At 40.5% G+C, this 16,937-nt stretch overlaps 1 protein-coding gene across 1 annotated transcript; it reads left to right on the top strand.

The window, feature by feature from the left end:
* Window positions 1-3,443: 3,443 nt before the first annotated feature.
* Window positions 3,444-14,440, top strand: LOC146380586 (serine/threonine-protein kinase H1-like). The gene is made up of 3 exons (XM_084939943.1): window positions 3,444-3,709; window positions 4,444-5,152; window positions 14,042-14,440. Exons 1-3 carry the CDS (start codon window positions 3,444-3,446, stop codon window positions 14,438-14,440), a joined length of 1,374 nt encoding a protein of 457 aa, XP_084796069.1.
* The last annotated feature ends 2,497 nt before the right edge of the window (window positions 14,441-16,937 follow it).

The raw sequence follows: 16,937 nt of genomic DNA, 5'->3' as shown, positions 1-16,937 counted from the left end.
TATTGTTATAGAGTGGAAAAAAATTAAAACAACCAGTTATATACACTGATTAGCCAGTTTGTTAGGTAAATATCTGATTTATCCATTAACATTTAGGCATGTAGACCTGGCTCCAACTGAGTATCTGAATGGTATCATTACACCTCTTATTACAGCCAATGCCAGCAGGAAAGATTGCCTAAACGCACAACATGCGATGGGCTGCAGCAGCAGAAGACCACACAGGAACAGGAAACACAGGAAACAGTTCATACAGCCTCATTAAAATTGGACAGTAGGAGATTGGAAAACATTTCAGATGACAGGGTCATAACGTCACGTCGACAACACGAACGCATGGATCCATCCTGCCTTGTGTCACTTGTTCAGGATATTTCTGGTGGTGTAATGATGTGGCAGATATTTTCTTGGCATACATAGTACAAACTGTGCATCATTCAAACAACTTCGACAACAAAAATCGACTACAAAATGTGCATCTTACGTCCCCTCAAAGTGTTATATTAATGAGAAGCCCTGAGAAAAAAATACATCTTTTAAAGAAAAGGCAATATACCACCTATAAAATGAAGAGAAAAAAATATTGGTTTTTCTGCTGGAGAGAGTTTCTGAGACTGAATCTAAGACAAAGTAAAAATTGATTTCACCTTTTTTTAATGCAAACCTTAACCACACTTTGATATAGTTAATGGAACTCGTAATCTTGATTTAAAGGAGCAACACCATGACAAGAGGATTATATTACAGCAGCAAACTGTTCACAGTTCAGCTGTGTTTTTAGCACCCGGATCAGCAATCGCTGATATGAAATGGAAAATGCACTTCTAATTAACATTTACATGATGTGCGCCATGTATGGGTTGTGTCAGTTGATTCCGAGAACAGATGAATTATTGTCTTTCCTTTCATAAAGGAGGAACAAGCAAATCTTTTACTAAAGGAGGTAATAAGGGAAGCACTGAAGCACCTTTCCTTAGACTTTGAGAACTTGGACAGTTGTTGTTATGACAGCCACTCAGATCATTCTTGCTCAATACTCTCAGCTGGGAGAATTTCAGAGCAAAATTGACTATTCAACCACATCCATCATCCAGTGTCCAGAGGAAAAAATGCACCAAAAGGGTGGTGTTTAAGTTTATTCCGTCTACCCAGAGTAACACAGATCCACTTAACTGACTTAAAAAGACAATTGTAAAAAAAAAAAAATTCGAGTTGCAAAGCACTACCTACAGAAAAGTTATGAAAAATATATATCTGACAATACCACAAACTGATTAAAATAATGTTGCCATAGAAATGTCACAAAACCCAAAATAACCTTTTCAAGTATCATAAAAGAAGTGTCTAGAAGTTATGGATATCTTTCTATAAATATGTTTTACTTTCCTCTGTGAGCGTCAAATGTTCATGAGCATGCAAACTTTATGCACAATTTATTCATAAACATGAACTCATTATACAGGCCTCATAAGCACATTATTTCTGTGCCGCTCAAGTGAAAAAGAATAATTTAAACTCGATGTACAGCGTGCTTGTGGTAAAAGGGAGCTTCTCCCCCTATTTGTGATGTCTTGCCTCTGCTCAGCAGCCTTGCATGAATAAATAAATGCATGTCCTCCTGTCGTCTTCAGTTTCTTCAAGGTTTAGTTCCTCGAAACAATGTCCTGGGCAAAGGCGGGCATGGAGGAGGCTGTATGTCTTTTTGTTTTCCCCCGCAGTCCCCGTTTCATTCTCTGAAGATTATGAACATATGATGACAGCAGCACAACATAATGCAGAAAATAGAAAAAAGTAGCTTAGTGCTTCTCACAGGCTTGACAGGGACACTGGAAGACAGACTGTGCTTAACAATCAAACAATACAGTGAACATACATTTTGCATTGGTTTCTGACACAAAAAGACACAAAAGTAGGAGAGAGAAATGTAGCAGGAATCCTGGAATCCTGTATTGCATCTGTGTATTGTAAACCCCCTTTAAAAAAAATAGACTGGTATTTATGTAGCAGTTTCAGCTCTTACTGACCGCTCACAGTGCTTTTACACCACAGACCACATTCATACAACATGTCACCTTCTCAAATCTATAGACATTTTAGACTCACCGGTTAACCTTAGATATCTTTGGGCTGTGAAAGGAAATCAGTGCACCCAGAGACAAAAAAAATAAATAAATATACAGAAATAGGAAGAACATGCCAACTGCTCACAGAAAGCCCCCAGGAAGATCTGAGCCCATGAAATTCTTGCTGTGCTAACCAATGCACCACCATGCCACCGTTGATTTTTACGCATGAAGTTCAATGGGGCCCAGGATTTTGGATAATGTTTCCTGTAGCTCTGAAGTGAGCTTTTCAGAGCTGGAAAGAATAAACCTGATGATGTCATCAGGGTGCTATTGAGCTGCATTTTGGGAGTCCAGTATTTTTGGCACTCTGGTACTCACAAATATGCTGGCCTCTGGTGCTTTAAAATCCACCACTTTTTTCACTGTGTGAGAACCACTTTAATCTGAAAACTGCAGTTACTGCAGGCCTCTGAAATGTATGTATATACAAATGTGGGGGCACATAGAAATAGAGCAAAATTCACCATCCAGTTTTTAATCCAGGCAGGAATCATACATCTACAATCTAAAGGCTGGAGCACACACACACACACACATATACATATATATATATATATATATATATATATATATATATATATATATATATATTCTTTTAAATGGAAATAACTCCAAAGTTAATCCAGCAGGAGGCGACTCCTTTGCTTTAAAAGGACTTTCAGTTCTTTAGATGTCTTTATGTGCAAAAGATAGCTTTTAAATGATCCCACAGAATAAAACATGTTGCAGATCAAGGCATGATTTAGGACTTGTTAGTCACAACTATTGTGACCAACAAGCAAAGAGAAACCTGCTTGCCACAGCTGCCACCTGAGGCTGGATCTCCTTAGACTCCCATGCTGAATTTATTTTAAATCAAAAGAAATGCCTCATCAGCAATATTTGACTCCCGGCACTCACATATCTGCATGTAGAAAGACTATTTATTTAGTTATATGTTTAATTTGGAGAAGAATTTGTTCTCTTTTTTCCACTTTTTTGTTTTTTCTTGGTTACAGTGTTATGTTGCCTAGTGACAGGAGTCCTGACTCCTTTTCCTGCTACTGTGGCAGTATAGCAACAATCTACAAGGAGTGACAATAGCTTCAAAACAACTGCTGTTTACGTGACATTTTTACCACAAGTGACTGAAAGGATCACTTCACACACCTGACAAATTCAAACTTAGTGGGAAGGTGGAGCTTTACTGTTTCTGTGTACACACCTCAAGCAGGTAGTTGGGTTTGTTTGGGGGTTTTTTTATTTTCAGGCCACTTTCAGTTCACAGCAGATGAAGGGGAATCTCGGCTCACTCCATGGTAAATGTTGGTCTTAGAAATGGGTTGTGGGAACAGTAAGGTGCTGCCTGAGGCATCTAAGAAAAGCTATGTAAGTGTGGTGCAGTCACTAGTAGCTTTCAGTAAAGGACATGAGGATGATGATGAGCCAAAGAAACAAAAGAAGAAGCAAAAAAGTCCATGGTTTTCTGCCAGTGTTGATAATCCTCACCTAGGATCAAGCAGCAAACAGCAAATCAAACAAAGACAAGAATGGAACAAGGTTCCCAGGTATAAGGACAAGTTTGAGCCACGCGTCACAGCACGGTAAGTGTTCACAGTTTGAATAATTATTTCTTCAGAGTTTTTAAAGCAGACAGTATTTTTCCTGCTATGCTTGCTGGAAATTGTATTTTGTACATCCATGATATTTAAATCTGCCAATTTTGTACTGGAAAAAAAAAAATCAAGATTCAATTATAATATGGTGGATGGTTGAAATTTAGGCCTCTCAAAATCCAGGAAAGTGGCAACTGATAGAATGGCTTTTATCCACTAATCTTGAGGCCAGTACACTATTTGGCAATAGCAATTTACAGCCAAACATAAGTGGAAAAGCCTGCATTTGCAGTGCTCATAGGAGCCTTTTAACATTCCTCTTTCTCATTCTTTCCAACCCAACATCCTGCAATAATGGTAGACAGTCATTTGAGATCCTTGGGGGTTTTAATACCGGAAACACCGCCTTCCTGTACTTGTCAGATAAAGGCCTAGAAACAATTAAAGGAACAAAACTGATTCCTTTTTAAGGGGAAACATGTGTATTGCTCATCATCCCATAATTCAAAGCTTGCATAAAGTATTGCCTTGTTTATTGGCGATCTAAATCAGGATCATACGTATTGGTTTGATCGACTTTGCATGCTGTATAGCATAGTGCAAAACATATATTCCCATACATCAGGACTGCAGCTGCAGGGAGAGACATTTAGTGCTTTGCAGCAGTGTATCATGAGATAGTTATGCTGTAATGAGTCACCATTCCCCTTCTGCCCTGTCAGGTATGACATCAAAGCCCTGATTGGTCGTGGAAGCTTCAGTCGTGTTGTGCGTGTGGAGCACAGGGCAACTCGCCAGCCCTTTGCCATAAAAATGATGGAGGTAGAGGCCCCAGAGGGTCGTGAGGTGTGTGATTCTGAACTAGCAGTGCTGCAGCGGGTGAGCCATGCTAATGTCATTCAGCTGGTTGAGGTGTTCCAGTTTCCACAGCGTGTTTACATGGTACTGGAACTGGCGACAGGAGGGGAACTTTTGGACCGTGTTGTCAGCAGGAGCCACTTCACTGAGCAAGATGCTACCCAGGCCATCCAGATGATACTGGCTGCATTGGTATACCTGCACAGCCTGGGAATCACCCACAGAGACTTGAAGCCTGAGAATCTTCTGTACTACCATCCCGGAGCAGACTCCAGATTGTTGGTGACCGACTTTGGATTGTCTGCTTTTGCCAGCACACTCACCAGGTGTGAGATTTCTGAACGAGGCAACGAGGAAACTGGAGAGTCGTGGTCTTTGAGGGCCACTTGTGGAACACCTGAGTACATGGCTCCTGAAATGTTGCTGAGGAGACCCTATTCCTGTGCAGTGGACATGTGGGCTTTAGGGGTAATTGCCTACATTTTGCTGAGTGGAACCGTGCCGTTTGAGGATGACAGCCGCACACGGCTCTACAGATCCATTCTGAGAGGAAAATATAGCTTCCGTGGAAATGTAAGTTTACTGGACTTTTTGTTGCAGATTAGAGTTCAGTTATGTTTAGTAAGTAATTTTGGATAGCAAATAGAGGTTCTAGAGGATTTAATAAACTAAATGAGAAAACTTTGCACCCTAAGCACATTGTGCTACTGCTAAAACTCTTTGACCAGAATAAAGGAAATATGAAGACAGAGTGCATTTAAGTGCCACCCACAGCAGATTCAAGAAGAATTTGCGTCTTTTTATTAAGTTTTTTTGGGGTAAATGTGCCTGTTTGTTGATGTTTTTCTGCTAATTATGAAATGAAAAATACACAAAATGGCAATGTTGTTAGAGACACTATGTGCAGGAAAAGTAGCCCACAGATGTAATTTACAGACTGAACTGAAAAACATACCCTTTAATGACAAACAAGTGGATATCAGCCATAAGGACCAGGTGAAAATGGAAAACTGTGGGATCCTGAAAATCTGTAGGCCGACTTACTGATAAGTATCCAAATTAACCTAAACCAATTTATATTAGTATCATGTCACTTGTGTTGGTGTAGAATGTGGATGATTTAAAAGCTAAAGTATTATTAACATTAATATGTTTCGAAGTGCCTTAGGTCAAGCCAGTATAGGTTGCTAGCACATAGCTAATATTAGCCTATTAGCAGCTAACTAGGTAGAGTGCTAAAATAATTCCATACTGAAATCATATTTTTATACAGTTAAATGTGTTTTCTTTGCATTTTATATTGTGAGGTGACCTTTCCCCCACTGAGAGAGGTATTCATATGCTGAACTCTAGCAACACTCAGCGAAACTGTCTGTTTAAAGTGACTGTTAACGTGCTGTAGCTTGTTGCTAGCACAGTGATTGCTTGGTTTAAGGAATGCAAAATTATGATCAAGTTTTATACTTCTTTTATATTTCCAAATAGTGCTGTGGTAACTTTTATTTGTGATCTGCATGTTGCACTGGTTTCTAAACACAGGCACAGTCGGTTTATTTCAATAAAACATGCCCAATCTCCCAAGAGCCATTCAGTTTGGAGCATGATCGCAAACTGAGTGATGAGATTCAGCTGCAGGCAATTTCCTAACAGGACAGGCACAGCTTGTTAATTGCAACCAGAAAAGCATTTAAATTTAGGTCATACATGTATATGTTAAATCTAGGCCTAATGTGGCAGAGAATTATTATAATGAAAACATTCTTCAGTAACTGACAGGCAGTAATGTGAGACTGCAAACCGTGCAAATATTTTTTGACATTGGTTCTGTTGCGCTCTTCTATTAAAACAACTTAGATCACTTCAGGAAATGCCTGATTAACAAAAGTTTATTTCTTTACCGTCAACATGTGCAACGCATTTTTTTGCAGATTTCATGGGGAATCTTGTGTGTGTGTGTGTGTGTGTGTGTGTGTGTGTGTGTGTGTGTGTGTGTGTGTGTGTGTGTCTGACAATCCATGGCATATAGAGCACAGATACACAGAGTGCATGCAGCTGAATTTGTGCAGGTCGTGTTAGAGGACAACTCATGAGATTATGGTGAAAACTGTGAGCGCTGTCCATGGTCCTGAAATTTTAACAGTTTAATTTGACTGTAATAAAACTTTATTAGGGAAAACTGTGTTTGATCTCTATCTAAGGCACGATTGTTTTCAAGATAGAGTTCAAAGTCCATGTCGTCATCCCTTTGTTCTCTCAGTTCTTCAGCTATTTCACTTCAAATCTGATCGTGCAGGCTGTGAAAATCCTGCACCTGCATCAGTTTTCATGCTTGATTTAAATATTCCTCTTTCTATATTTTATGCCTTGAGAAAGAAACTGCCAGGAATGCGTATGCAGGAGGCTCAGTTGCAAAAATCTCCAAGTTTCCACCTCTTACAAGCAATCTTGCCATTGCGCTCTCTTTTTAAATACCAACTTTACTTTTGTTAGGGCAAAACCCAGTTTGTGTTGGCATAACGCATTAAATCTTAATCTTGAAAACAGGAGGAAGCTGGAGAAAACTGTCAAGGTAACCTTGAGCATCTATTAGAAATGCGTCTTTGTTCATTTTCAACTCTTTGGCCAGCTGTGGCCTCACCCAGTGAAGTGCATCTGCTTCCAGCATAATCATTGATAAAAATGTAGTTTTAACTAAATCCCTGATTTTCATTTTGACATCTGGTCTTCTCCCTATAGTATAATCTGGCATTATTTATGACGTGCATGCTCTGAAATTATGCAAAACATTTCTTCACATATGGTCATTACATCTACTCACCACACAATAATAATTCATACCTTAATCACTACGCTATCAGAACTACCAGAAATAGTACCATCCTTCCATCCTTGCCTGATATAAGTAGGAAAAAAAAGTCAGCTCAGCACATTGCAGTGCTGGTGTGGTAACAAGGTGAACCTCTCCTTGTTTTCATGTCTTCTTCTGCAATATTGCAAAGCACATGAATGAAAATGTGAAAGTTTGTTGTGATGTCTTTGAGTTCCTCGCTTGGTTTGGTTCTTTGAGAATGCTTTGAAATGGTGGGAAATGGGGCCTTGCGTGATTTTCTCCCCACTTCCCTATGTCATATAACTGAAGTGGGTATTTTTAACAGCCTATTCAGTCAAGCTCAGTAGTGAGTTCGGGCTTGTTCTTTCACGCTGATTACACACAACGCTGGATTATTCACTGGGCTTTAAGCCTGGCTCGATTCTTAGGGATGCAGTCTGACATTTTAGTCTGGCATACAAGAGGCTCCCTTACATAGGCCCTGGACTATTATCCCTGTGTTTACCGCTGCACTGACCACCAGCTGAACAATAATGCAAAATCCTTCTAGACTTTATGCAAGAGCTTATTTTATGTTTTTCACGGTGGTTTTTGACATAGCTCATATGTAGGCCACGCTAGTGAGGAAACAGTCTTGACATTAAAGCTAAAAGCAACATTTATAGAACCATACGCTCAGTCTCTCACATCTCAGTGAGATGCAGTCAAGGCATCAATCTGTAAATTCATATGGTCGTATTATAAAGACATCATACATGGCTGAGTAACAGTCCAGGGCTTGATAGATCAGCCATCAATCACATTTCCATGTTGACAAGACACTTATTCTCTGACATGTGCGAGTATCCACCCTCTCCAGCAGAGTGACAACACAGTTAAGCGCGCACGCTGTGATAATAATGTAGTGAAGGTTGACAAGTACCCACAAAACGTGGACGTCTGTCATCACAAGGGCTCCTCATGTCATTAAGAAGGGTTCCTCTCTTTGGGTGCCTCAGGAATTTCTTTCACATACTAAACTTGACTTGAAGCGCATCAGTTGGAATGATATGTCCACCAATTAAACAAAGTGACTATTGGACTTTGCCCCCTTCCCAAAAAATGTACACAATGCTTTTCGCAGCAAGAAGGGGAACACTGACTGACTGGATCCTCAGTGTCTTACGGCGTACTACTACTGAGTGACAGGGGTGGTTTGCCTGGAGTAATATCTTCTTGACTTGAGATGTTACAAGTGAATGTGATTGGATGTCAATCCAATCTGTGCATTTTCACCTCCACAGAGACTGGAGAGCAGGTGTTGCCAATAACATGAACGATGGCTCGTTCCAATCAAGTGTCCCAGTATGGCGTAATAGTGCGAACAAAGCAAATGCCATAGCGAGACACTGAAAGTAAAGCAGTCGAAAGGAATGAAGACATAATTAACTCGATTTCTGTGGTCAGCAGGAAAAAAAGGAGTAAAAATAAAGTTGGTATGATCACAGATGCAGTCAGCATGCCAAGACAGCCTTTGAAGACATTTGCTGGCAGTGCACATTCTGCTTCAACAAGATGGCAGAGATGCAGTAAATTAGTACAATTTGACACAACAAGTGATAATATTAAACAGTGGAAACCATCTGGTAAATCTAGATATGGTTTAAAACCCAAATACCCGCTGCTATTTATTTATTAAAAAACTGCAGTGCTGTATTAGAGCAAGCCCGGTACATTTATTAGATTTTTGTTACCTATCCAGCGTATCAGCCCCTTTTGCATTATGAAGTGTTACGGCAACGCAAATTTGTTTAATGGGCTTTACAAAAAATAAATAAATAAATGCATAAAAATTATGTAGACTTGCTGCCTCATAAAATATGCCTATCTGCTTAATAAGGGTGAATAATAATATTTTGAGTGTTTAGTACTAAGGAGGATAATTCACATGAACTAAAAGAATTTCAGTTTGAATTAAATGCACTTTGGACAAACTAGGTTTAGCGAATTTTATCATTTAAAGAGAAAAGAGAACTAAAAAAAATCCCACTTTTGTTACATTTCTGTTCCCCATGCGCTGCGCAATAACAGGTCCACAAACCCTAACAACACCACTGACCAGGAGCACTAATCAAAACAAGAATCTCAATCACCACAAGACTCGAAGTCAGACTGCAAAATAACTGAAACAAAAATCCCTGCGCTGCTAACTTAAGGGTTTAAAGTTAAATATTAACAGTGCCGACGATGAAACCAGATCAAATTATTAAATCAAACAAGTATGCAAGGCTGTACTCTAAAGCAAAAACTCAATGCAAATAACTCAATATAAGTGAGGGTATTGTTTGAATTTACAGTGTTACAGGAATGAGTTATTACTTTTAAGCCTAAAAGTTTCACTCTACCCAGCCCAAAGCCATGTTAAGTAAGTTAGCATATTTCTGTATAACCACATGCATTAACACATGTTTTTTTTTTAAGCATTAACAGCAGACTGCAGTCATCGGAGACCATGTATAAATATGTATTCAATGATGCAGTGTAGCAAAAAGGATTAACTTCAGGTACAGATGGACATAACTGTTTTTTCTCCTCTTCCTCACTATGTAAATTAATACACAGGGGCTGCAATTACAAACATTTTTCCAAATGTATCAGCAACCTTTTGTTTTTATTCAGGCTGAACGGGGACTTTGGGCACATGTATGTGTGTAATTTTGCGTGAAAATGTGAGTGGGATGGGAGAGGTTTGAGGAGAGAGGCGAAGGTGAGACTGAATCGGAAATGCAGAAGGCCGCTGGCACCTTCCCATGAATTGGGTCCCTTTGTCTCACCGGCAGCCCCCACCCCTTCTTTTATTGCACTAGCAGCAAACACACAAACGGTACATTCATACGTGCCATGCACGCTCCACTCACAGGTGCAGCAGCTCCTCGCCTGAGGACCTGTAGTGCAAACTCACGCTGATGCGTTTGCTCAGTAGTGAGTGTGAGGAAGAGGGGGAGCCGGGGATTGATGGCAGGGGAGTGAGCGAGGATGCGAGTGAGGAAAAGAGGAGGGGGCAGAGGACAAGCAAGACAGAAGAAGGAACGGATGTAGCCTCAAGGGCTTTGAACGCCTTATCACTTAGTCCCTTCTCCCTGTATAAGACAAATAATTTCCTTTGCACATAATCGGGGATATCTCATCTGTGTGACTGTATTTTGTTTGTGTGCCTGCGAGCGTGAATGTGTGGCAGTCTTTTGCATGTAAAGCAGCAGTCCTCGCAATAGTTCTGTCCAGGTAGCCTGGTAACCTCCTCTGCATTCTGCCACTGTGTTATGGAAGCCACACTTTCCTGACCCAGCCCAAATGTCTACATCTCCAAGCAGGAGGCCAAATGGGGTAATGGTTAGGCCAGTCTGCCCCCTAGTGAGCACCATGTGAACAGCCCCAGCCTCCACTTGGCCATAGTATATTGTACATGACAGCCCACTCTCTCCTGCATCCGAGTATTGATATTTTGATTACTGTGGGTTAGCTGGTACTTTCACCTGAATTAGCAACAGGCCACCTTCTCTATTTGGACTTATTATGATGAAGCATATTTACCTTGGCTTTCTTGCTCAGGGAAGGCTGCCAGGTGAATCAGATTGCAGTAAATTGTGAGACAGACACTCGTGGAGTGCTTCATGTGATCTGCTCTTGCTGCTTCTCCCTTTTTACTCCCAGCAGGAGCCTTGATGGTTGCACCTGAGAGGTGAGAGTAACAAAGGGTATAACGCCTGCTCTTTTAGTCCACTCTCTGGGCATCTTCTGCTTCTCCCTGTCCAGCACCCTGCAAACATTTACCATGCACCACTGACACCTGACACGTCCACACACCCCTACATGTTCAATTAGATAAACTGATCAGGAAATTGAACCCGGTTGTCCTTTGTTTGTTGCGGGCCTGAGCCGGGCCGGTAACACTCATTACTCAAAAGTGCATTATCCTCCTGATCACATTAGCGCAATCCAAGCTTCTAGCGTTTTCTTCATTTGTTGCAATTACAGCTTTGTCAGGTAAAGATGTAGCGTGGCGCAAACACAGTCACTGGAGCTTCTCATTCACTCTAACAAGATGTTGCTCAATAAGCCAAGCCCTGTAGGTTTTTCCACTGCTTATACCGTATCTGCACTCCACTCATCTCCCTCCTCTCTCTTTCTCTCCCCTCGTTGGCTAGCTCTCAGCTCAGCAGTGATGTATAACACTAGCTCTCACCCCCTTCCTCTAAACGCAATAAAGCCTTTGTGTATTTTGACGTGAAAAATGTTCAAAATAAGGGGGAGAGATAAACTTCCTGAAGGAGGCTCGGTTCCAAGGAGGCAACTCAGTTATGTCTCTTCTTCTTTAAGTGTACAGGAGGAAGGGAAACTTTTGATACCTCTCAACAGCAGCATCAAAGACTTTTGCTGCATAATTCCAGCTTTTTTCTCATACATTGCCATCAGGCAGTAAACGTATGTATTCCCGTTATTTCAGATCAAGGACAAAAGGCATCTGCTAGCCACAGCTGCTATCAAGTGTGTATTTTATGGCAAGGTAATAAGAGGCCTCGCCAAATCACCACCAGTGCCAGATAAAGGGGAAAGTCAGACTTGTTAGTCGTGGGAGCTCAATCAAACGGTGTCACTCTGCTTGCCTCTCAGGTGTGAAATAACAACAGTGTGAGAAGAAAGTTTGACTGAGAATCTTTTCTGTTTTTTTTAAGACTCGTTCTGCTGGCAGCTCAGCACCCTGTGCCGTGCTTACAGTCTCACTCTCACTCACACTCCCCACCCCACCCCCAGTCACTACACTGTGAGAATAAGAAAGTCCCCCACTTCTTTGAATTCCTCTCACCGGCAACAGTCTCGCGATTGTCAATTTCATGCTTGATTAATTGTCATTACTCCGCCAGAGACAAAAAAAGGAGAGAGAAATGTATTTCAGGATTAAAATGGAGAGCTAGACCTCCCTAAAGAGTGAGATTTAGTCTGAGCAAGGTTGAGCAAAGAAGCAGAGAGTTTTACACTCTGATTTCACTGCGTTTAGCTTTTTCAGTCCTCAGACAAACATGCCAGAGAAATATGTGAGCTCACTGTGCTGAATATGGAAATAGAGAACAGAGATTAAGAAAGGGATCTTTTCATTGTGCTCATTACTACTCAGTAATAATTGAAATAACCAAATTTGATGGAAAAATCATGCAATTTGTTTGCTAATTACTCTAGTTACATAAGTGTTAACAAAGGTGTGCCACAGGATTCTGTTTTAGGACCTCTTTTAGTTGCCATTTTTTTAAAAGTGTCAAAATTTAGAAGGACTACAATTCATCTCTATCTTTAAATAATACTTTTTCATAGACGATAGTTCCTTTTGTGGCCCAAGTGGTACTGTACTCCTACAATTCAGTCCTAAATTGATTTAAACTCAGATCTAAATGCTGCCTTTAGAAGTAAACATCACTACTTTCAGCAGGACACATACTGAAAACTCTCATGCTGAAAATATCCTCTCATTAAAAAATAAAAAAAAAATGTGCTTGGCTGGATGACAAACTGTGCTTTAAATAAAACATATAGGTGAGTTTTGGCAAATCTCTGGCTTCACATACATGTGAAACTATAAATCAGTATTGCACTGGACCAGGTTCTAAGATGAAAACTGTCTCTTAATGCCAACATTAGAAAAAAAATGGATTTAATTTGCTAAAAGCCAGACAAGTGGAACCATCTGAAATTTGTACAATTAGAGAAGTTAATTTCTTTTAAATGTGAAACTTCTTGGTCACATCAAGCACAGCGACCTTTTGTTGTCATTTTTACTTAGAGTATTGCTTTATTATGTCAAGTTTTTATTGTTTTGAATATATTTATATGTATGTTTTCTTAGTTTAATTGTAATCAAAGATTTTTGTAAAATTGTGATAATGATTATGACCATTCAACATTAACCAGTTGCCTGTTTTTCTTTTTTCTTTGATTCCAGATCAATCTAGTTGAAAATCTGTATCAATAATATTTTTATTTAAAATTTGATGGAAGCACAAAGGTCATCACTTTCCCGAGGCAGGCCTGATTCACTGACTAAGAACCAAGGCTGTGATGAATAATTTAATGAATTTGAATTATGATAAGGATTCTGATGTCTTCTCTCACCCTGCAAAGATGGCTTTGCCGATTTCAAAGCACTCTTTAATGTCAGCTTGGGTCATGACAAGGCGGATGATTTGCAATGGATTCCACTGAAGCTCATCTTTGCTGCCTTTATTGTGAAGCTAATGCAGGCTAAGATTAAACGTGCACCCAAAAAAATCCCACACATGCAGCAGAGCTGTCCTACCTCCCAGTCTTTGTATTCATTCAGCCAAGACTGCTGCTTCCTTTTGCCCAGTGACATTTAGCTTTCTTTTGAGTTTAGTTCTGCTTGTTAGGCCTGCAGAGCTCAGGGATCATAGTTTTATTGCTTTGTTAGAATGAAATCTTGCATCCCGCTTTGAAGCAGCTCGGAATCTGTGCAGGCGCTTCTTCTAGATACCCAGCTATTAGAGCGCTGTGGGTGTCTGTGTGTGTGTGTATGAGGGGTTGTGTAGGCTGAATTGTCATCTTCTTGGGTGTGAGCGTTAATAGTCTGCTTGTTCTATCCACAGCCTTGGCCTTCAGTGTCCAACTTGGCTAAGGACTTCATTCTGCGCCTGCTAGTGTTGGACCCGGCCACCCGCCTAACTGCCGAACAAGCCGTCCGCCACCCCTGGGTGGTCACCATGGCAGCCAACTCCTCCATGATGAACCTCCATAGATCTATTTCGCAAAATCTCAGGCAGCGGGCATCACGCAGCTCCTCCCGGTGCCCCAGCAGCAGCACCACAAGCTCCACTGATGCCAGCAGCCTGGGAAGGCTAATGCCACCAGAGACCAAGCCGAAGCAGCAGCAGCAGGGAAGAGCAGCTGGACTGATTCAGCCTCAGAGAGCCATACAACCTCGAGCCACAGGGCACAAGGAGCATCAGCATCATCCAACTAAAGCATTAGATTCACGAGAAGGCTAATGAAAGGATGGAACCAGCTGCCCCAGCTCTGCTCACGAACCACAGGGAGCCTAAGTGCCTGGGACAGGTGTTGTGACAAGAAAGTTTTCTGGATTGAAGTCAGATTTTTCTACCAGAGTAATAACCCAGGTTCCCCTAAAGGCTCATTTCCATCTTCCATTAGTTTCTTGTGGGTGAATATCCTTTGATTCTGAGGTTCTGGCCAATACAGAGACAGAGCTGTCCACCTCCACAAAATCTCCAGCCCCTGGTTATTCACACTGCTCAGACTAATGGATTCAAGGTCTCATTTAGATCATTATGAGTCACAACATCACCTGCCTGTGAAGAGGTTCATTCTAAAAACCTAAAAATTTATCATTCGAGCAATGGGAGATAATCATAGCCAGGATGATAAAATATTGCTGTTTCCTCTTTGATCTATTTTTTTTATTATTTAAACTCCCCCATCACCACACAGCATATTTTGAGGAAAAAGAAGGAAGTATGACAGCGCTCTTGTCTTTCCCTTTGTTTTCATTCCTCCTACATAGGAGCACCCACAGTCCTGTTGAAACACTGAAAGCACAACCCATATATATACAGTGGCAGGCCTCTATCACGTTAAAACGAAGCCCTGGGATAAAGAGTTGCATCTTCTCCTGCATACTTTGTGTGAGCTGTAAACAACAGCAAAGAGCCTTCTTAAGAATATGTGTTATTTTCCATTGAGAAGTTTTAAATTGAAATGCAAATATGTTACAGGAGGGGAAAGGCATGGAAAGGCTGGATTAAAATGCAAGTGTGATGCCAAATATAATTGCCAGTGAAATCCAGTGTTATTTATCAGACATCACGCATTATATCTGGTGGATTTTCCTTTTGTTGTTAAATCTTTTAAAACTAATGATTGGACTGTCTATGGATTCAAACTGTTTCTGACAATTGTAAGAGTTGTAAGTGTAAGAGAGCGCAATAAAAAGACAGCACAAGAGAGACGAGACAGTTTGTATATTAAAGTTTAATATTCAAGTCCATGGTTGTAAAAAAAAATCTAGATTATTTTCAAAACCACTGATGCACATATACAAATTAGCCACAACACTCAAACCACTGACTAGTGAAGCAAAACACATTAATCATTTCAGTGTGAAATCCTTTGATTTGACACGCACACCCTGCCTAAACAATGGCAACCACTGGGTTCCCTGGCGCACCCCAATGGCAGTGGTCTCTTGTAACAGAATAAAACACTTACACAACTTGTTCATATTATTCACATGGTCAAAAATGTCATAACACTGTTAGCTTTTTTAAATGTCTTTAACAAAATGCTATGTTCCATGCTATGCTCTCAATCCCTTCTCGTGGCCTTCGGCTGACAAATACTACAAGCTGTTTAGTATCAGCTTGAACTATCTTGGCCAAACACCAGTCAGGCAAAATTAACTTCAAGGTCACATCATTTTTGCTCTTGATAATGAAACTTTAGAGTTGGCCGTGGGATGCAGCTGGAATCTTTAGAAAGTGCTAATAAATGGACCTTAAGGTTGCCACTGAAATACAAGTTCAACTTGGAAAAACCACCCAACTCCATTTTCACGGATACAGCGAAGAAGATGCTTTACCAAGCTGTAAAAATGTACACTATGATGTAATTTGGAAGAGGTTTGTGTATTATTTCTTCAGCAGGGAGCACAGACACTTAACACTCGCCTCTCAAAGGCTGCCCATACTCAGTGACCCGAGATCAATGTCCCTTTGGGCAGAACAGAAGAGCTGCCGGTTGGAAGTAAAGGGAAAAAAACACAGAGAACAGCATACAAGTAGGATGGTGGTGGGCAAAGAAAATCTCCTTAAAAGACCTGAGCCAACACTGCGTGGTCTTCTTTCTCTGTCCTTTGATGCCTTTTCTATATTTTGCTTTAAAATGAGTCAGTAACTTTTTGCTCTTAGAACCATATCGCTTCATATATTATGAGAAAACTTCATTTTCTTTGCCTTTTTTTCCCCTGAACTGTTTGCAAAGTTTGACAGCACGCTTGAGAATGAGCTGATTTGTTATGGATTTCTGTTTTAAACTCTGCAAATAAAATTCCATTCACGGGCTGAGAAAGAAATTTGAATTGAATTAAACCAAATCGAAGTCAGCAACAGTGGAAAGTGGTCTTTTTGTTTAATCCTTTATCTTTAAGACGGGAAAGCAAACTAACTGTCGCGTCTTTGTATTGGCCAGCTCATTTTTGCACACTGACTAATTCCATTGTTTTTGCTGTTATAGTAGGTTTAGAGTGGGCAGTGAGAGCCGCTTGATCTCGAGGAAATTTCTATACATATTTACTGCTGTCTTTAATAGAGCTCTGCAGAAAATCCCCCTATTATTTTAGCTTGTGATGCTATGTGATCAGTCAGCTATTGCTGCGCGAGATAAAACCATACTATTATTCATTATTCCCAGCAGTTGCATGCAAATAAAGCTACCGTTATCGTTCACATAGCTTATTTTTTGACTTCTCTA

The sequence above is a fragment of the Perissodus microlepis genome, chromosome 9 (assembly GCF_051167445.1).
Source record: "Perissodus microlepis isolate ML-2025 ecotype Zambia chromosome 9, ASM5116744v1, whole genome shotgun sequence".
Classification (NCBI taxonomy): domain Eukaryota; kingdom Metazoa; phylum Chordata; class Actinopteri; order Cichliformes; family Cichlidae; genus Perissodus; species Perissodus microlepis.
The sequence above is the reverse complement of the archived record's forward strand: the minus strand, read 5'-3'. Positions and strand labels throughout refer to the sequence as shown.

Coding starts and splice junctions, on each gene's coding strand:
- LOC146380586 (XM_084939943.1), top strand. CDS start 3,444: ATGGGTTGTGGGAACAGTAAGGTGCTGCCTGAGGCATCTAAGAAAAGC. Junction 3,710..4,443: donor GAGCCACGCGTCACAGCACG/GTAAGTGTTCAC, acceptor CTGCCCTGTCAG/GTATGACATCAAAGCCCTGA. Junction 5,153..14,041: donor AATATAGCTTCCGTGGAAAT/GTAAGTTTACTG, acceptor TTCTATCCACAG/CCTTGGCCTTCAGTGTCCAA.